Source organism: Penaeus vannamei, chromosome 6, assembly GCF_042767895.1.
Source record: "Penaeus vannamei isolate JL-2024 chromosome 6, ASM4276789v1, whole genome shotgun sequence".
NCBI classification, from domain to species: domain Eukaryota; kingdom Metazoa; phylum Arthropoda; class Malacostraca; order Decapoda; family Penaeidae; genus Penaeus; species Penaeus vannamei.
Genome location: NC_091554.1, coordinates 32,560,887 through 32,565,886, shown reverse-complemented (window position 1 = coordinate 32,565,886; position 5,000 = coordinate 32,560,887). Strand labels below are relative to the sequence as shown.

At 43.5% G+C, this 5,000-nt stretch overlaps 1 protein-coding gene across 2 annotated transcripts in view; it reads left to right on the top strand.

Moving 5' to 3' along the window:
• Positions 1–5,000, top strand: part of sn (fascin domain-containing protein singed) — a 165,529-nt gene that overhangs the window by 107,513 nt on the left and 53,016 nt on the right. The window contains exon 1 of one of the 2 annotated variants that reach the window (XM_027354269.2): positions 2,253–2,366. The exons of the other annotated variant lie outside the window; for it this stretch is intronic. Within the exon in view, the coding sequence (XP_027210070.1) occupies positions 2,346–2,366 (21 nt within the window). The 5' untranslated portion in view covers positions 2,253–2,345. Of the gene's footprint in view, positions 1–2,252; positions 2,367–5,000 lie in introns of those variants that run through there. 2 annotated transcript variants of the gene reach the window in all.

Genomic DNA, 5,000 nt, shown 5'->3' with positions numbered 1-5,000 from the left:
CTCTCCCCCCTCCCCGTGCCTTGTCTCACCCACAGTGCCACGAGTGCCTCAGCGTCCCCCGGCACCCAAGACCTCCAGCTTGTCGATCAGTCCCCATCAGAAGAAGAAGAGGGGGAGGAGGAGGAGGAGCAAGAAGAAGAAGAAAGAAGAAGAGAAATGGAAAAAAAACTAGAAGAAGAAGAAATAGAAGATGCAGATTAAGATGAAGAAGAGAAAAAAGGAAGGAGGAGACTCCCCCCCCCCCCCCTTTCGTTTCCGGACCGAGGCATATTTCTCGGGGTAATACTCTGGGATGCGAAATCGGATAGGAAAAGTGCCGGGTCATTTAATGGGCGTCGAGAGGAGGAGGGAATATTGTTTGGGGTTTTTGAGAGATTTTATTGGCCATCTCTTACACCTTTGCTGGTCTTTATCGGATGTATTTTACACGTTTTCTTCCCTCTCCTCTGTTAGGTTCTCTTTGACCCGTGTTTTCATCTCTGCTTTTCGTCTTTTCTGTGTTTACTGCTGGATTTTATTATTATTATTATTATTATTATTGTTATTATTATTATTATTATTATTATTACTACTACTACTACTACTACTACTACTACTACTACTACTACTATTATTATTTACTTATTTTTTATCATTATTATTTGCTTTACAGCTCATATATATATTTATATTATTATCTATGCATTTATTGTTTTTTATAGATTTTTTCCTCTTTATTTTTTTATTATTTATAATCTCTGATGTCTATGTCCATTTATGTATATAATGTTTTTTTTCTCTATTGATCTCTGATATCTTTAATATATTTGTCCATATATAACTTCTTTTTTTATCTACGATCATCGATGGTTCAAGAATCTTCATTTATCCTTTCCTTTTCTATTCCCCCTTTTCTTCATCCTGCATTATGAATAGTCGGTAATGCACAATTTGCGAATGATTAAGGAATATGCAATCTTCCTTCATGGACTAGGACTATCTTCACTGTTTTCTACATTTTTTTATACGTATTTACCTCAAGACCGCGGCAGTGACAGCTTGTCATTAATACTGCATGACCATCCTGCCATGCAATCCCGTTAGAGGAATTTGAAGTCGAATAATTTATGGATTGCGATTCCGTGTTGCAAGAATGTAGTTTTTTTTTTGCAACTAATTCTTCTATTTATATTACCGACATGGTAATATGATTTAGGCTTTCAATTTGTTTCATTTGCAAGAGAGAACGGAGAAAAGAAAAAAAAAAAAAAAAAAAAGAGAGAGAAAGGAGATAGATAGAAATCATGAACGTATTTATATTAGATAAATATCGAAGGCGTGAAAGGCCCCGCAACAAACCGCATTGATTTCCCTCGAGCGTCGAATCAAGTTTTCTTTTCGTGTAAAAATCTTGTTTTATGGGATATTTCTTGTGTGTATTTGCCTTTGACGTGTGATGTGTTACCTTTGATTAGCACTGGCATCTGTTGACAAAGTTTCCACCGGAAATGTGGATCACCGTTTTTATTGTTTCACGAGAGAGAGGAAAACACACAGCAACTTTCTAGCTCAGTATAATGATCTGGCATAGAGAAGGGTTATCTCTGCATGTTCTGGTCAAGAGGCAAGGTTGTTGATTTAGAAACTGGCGGAGTCGGATATGGAAAGCTATATTTCCCTTAGTAACAGAGGGGGGGGGGGAGAAGCAGGGGGGAGGTGCAGACGCGTGGGCAAAAGTGGTCAAGCGGTGGTTACGGTGTCTACGGGTCACGCTCGTCTAACTCGTTTTAACTACCTACGTAACGAGAGCTGTCATGCCTTGCGATTCCGGTAGTGAGGGCGGGGCGGGGCGAGGGCGGTGGGCGTTGGCGATGAAGGATGCCCGTTCGCCCTCCCGCCCGTGTCCGGCCGTATACTTACACATGTGTACACACTCATACACACACGCTCTCCGCTACGGTCGTATCCGGCGTACCATCTGCCGTCTCACACAGTTACCTACTTTCACGCGCTCACGCATCTGACGCGCGCCGCTGCCCATGAGTTCCAGCGGCTGACTGAACCGCTCCACGCTTCCGTCGGCCAATCACAATCGAGGAAGCCCAGCGCAGACGATTTCCATTGGCTGTCGGCGAACGGAAAATCTAGTTGCGGGCTGCTCTCGGAGGTTCGGCATCTCCAGGCGGGAGCGTGTGTGAGCCGAGAAGTCGCATGCAAGCCAGATCGTCGTCAGTTCACCTGCAGGAGCCACAGCGGCAGCACCTTCTCCCTCAGTGCCTCTCGATTAACTCGTGTGTTTGTTATATCCCTGCGAGGGAAACTACGCGACCTTCTTCACCTACCACGACCTCTACACATCCGCAGCCATGAGGGAATATTACTCCATGGTACAGTAACCAATTCTTCATATAAGTTTTGTTGAGTAGCAAATATGTTTTGAGTGAAGTGTTGTACTGAATCCGTAGGTCCTTTAATTCTTTTCGGTGTTTACGATTGATACTATTAGGGTGATGATAATGACTGTTATGGTTGAATTTACTTGAATATTACTTTAAATGAGGCCACAAAATGAGTAAAATAAGGATTTCTATAAGTATTGAATGCTAGTGTATCCAACTATCGTGCACCTTGGACAAAAGGCACATTGGTCCGTAGAGAACACACTTGCGAGCGTCCCGTTATGCCGGGAAACCTCAACGCGGGTGTCGGTAGTGATCCACCCTTTGCCGTCTTGGCCTTGAACTTGGGGAGGGGCGTTCTTGACGTCCTGTGCGGCCGCCGCTTCGTCTTGACCGTTACCGGTCTGTTTGACGCTGTCTGTTTGCCGCCGCCGTTTTTCGCCCGTAAAAGAATCGGTTCGCGATTAAAGAAACGACATTCCATCGCGAGACGTGTTTCGCTTGGGTCGCTTTGCGCTGCGGCTCGTTGCTTAAGATCTTTTTTCGTTGCATCGAGGAGATTCCTGGAAATTTTCTATGTATAGTGATTAATCACGCGTTGCATATATATTTTAGTTACTGTTGCGAAGAGACATGACGATCTGTGGAGCTTGGATGTATGCTTGGGCGGCGCCGTTACGTACACCTGTTTTATTGCATGTCAGGCGTGCTCGTGGAACTGCATCGCGATATAGACTGCGAATCCACAGTTACTCTGCACGGAACATCACGTAATGAAATCTAAATATAACTGTTCAGCGTCGCGAACATGCAGTGCCGACAGCAGGAAACACAAACGCGAAAGAAAAGGCGACACGCTCCGAGTGTATGCCCGGCGAGAGTGAGAAAGTTAGAGTGGCAGTTTGTGGCGGCGACGGCGGAAGGAGAAGGAAAGGAAGGGTGTCATCAGCCGGGCTATTAAGGCATCCCGGTCGCAACCCAGATCTCCTGGTCATTTCCCCCGCCAGTCGGTCGTGACGAGAGAGTACGTCTGAACCGGGAACGCGACCTGTGAACCTGTACTATCTGGTTACAGGTCGCGTCCATCCTTTTGTTTATTTGTTGCTGTTGAATGAATACGTGACCGTGTCGGCGAATCCGGAAGCCAACCGGAAGTCATATTGTCAACCGTTGGATCCCTCACTTGGTACCGCTAAATACGTCGGCGTCAGTTGTATCCCCGACAGCAGGAGTGCATTCGTCTTTTTCCAAAAAAAATTGTCAAAAAAATTATCGTAGCGAACACGAATATAAACCTAAATCGATAGTGTCTAAACCTAGCTTCCACAAACACAATAATAAACGCAGAATGAAAAAGAGAAAAGATAAATATGGCGATGATTAAAAGCCGCCGTAGATTCGTAGCTGTCGACGGAGAGAAACCTCCCCAAATACTCATGTAGTGAAGTAGAATGGCTTTAGGCAGTTCGAACGATCGACACAACATCTGTCATTAGGGCTCCTCTGTTGACGTCCCTCGTGTGTTATTAGTGTCATGAATGAACGTTCAGGCGTTCCTCATTAGCTGGTGTGTGTGTGTGTGGAAGAGGTCATGGGAATGTGGACGAAAAGAGAAATTGGATGAAATTACTTATAAGAAAAACATGTCACAGATTGAACTTCTTGTTTGGTCCTTCTTCTCCTCCTCTCGTTCTTCTTTTTTCTTATTCTGCCTGTTCATTTGGTCTTTTATATTTTCCTTTTCTTTTCTTCTATTTTGTTGTCATCTTATTTATATCCATTGTCTTTTTATTCTTATGGTTTCAATGTCCATTTCTTTCGGTATATTTTTCTCTTTTTTTTCTGCGTTTCACCTTTTTCTTTCTCTCTTCTTTTTCATAATCACCATTTTCTTTCTTTACCTCTTCGTAAATGTCATTTCATGCTAAAAGCTTTACGAGCGGCTGACAGGAAGTGTCTCCTTGCAGCTGCTTGTCTCCGCCATTTCCCGAAACAGATGTAGTTATTAAAATACCGCTTGTGGCTGCGTGTATTTTGGGAATTCCGTGCTAGAGAGTATCGCGTGTTGGTTTTAGAATAGTTTATGTGATAGAAAAAATAGAAGAGTATAGATAGTAGAAAGTAAAATAAGAAAAATAATATGCATGTGATAGTATAGTATAGATAGATATAGATAGGTATAGATTGATATAGATATAGCGCGTTGGTTTTAAAATTATGTGATAAGAATAGAAGAGTATAGATAGAAAGTAAAATAAAAAAAATAATATGCATGTGATAGTATAGTGTAGATAGTATAGATAGAAAGTAAATTGAGAAAGTTTACATGTACTTTGTTATCATTGTCGTTGATAGAAGTTTAGCAATCGAGAGAGTTTAGAGAGACAGTCGCGCATAAGTGTCCGGTCAGGGAGAGTCGGGAGATCACGCTCCGCTTTTCAGCCGCGCTGCGTTCCGGCGGTCTGGTTCGCACCGCACAGGAAGGATGTTAATGTCTCCTGCCACGTGCTGTGAGTACATGGTTTTAGTGGTCCTGGAAGGAGGACTCGGGGCCGGGGAGGGGGAGGGGGCGGCGTCGCACGTGCTGCCGTGAAAGCTCTCTTAGACCCACATGTTTTCTCG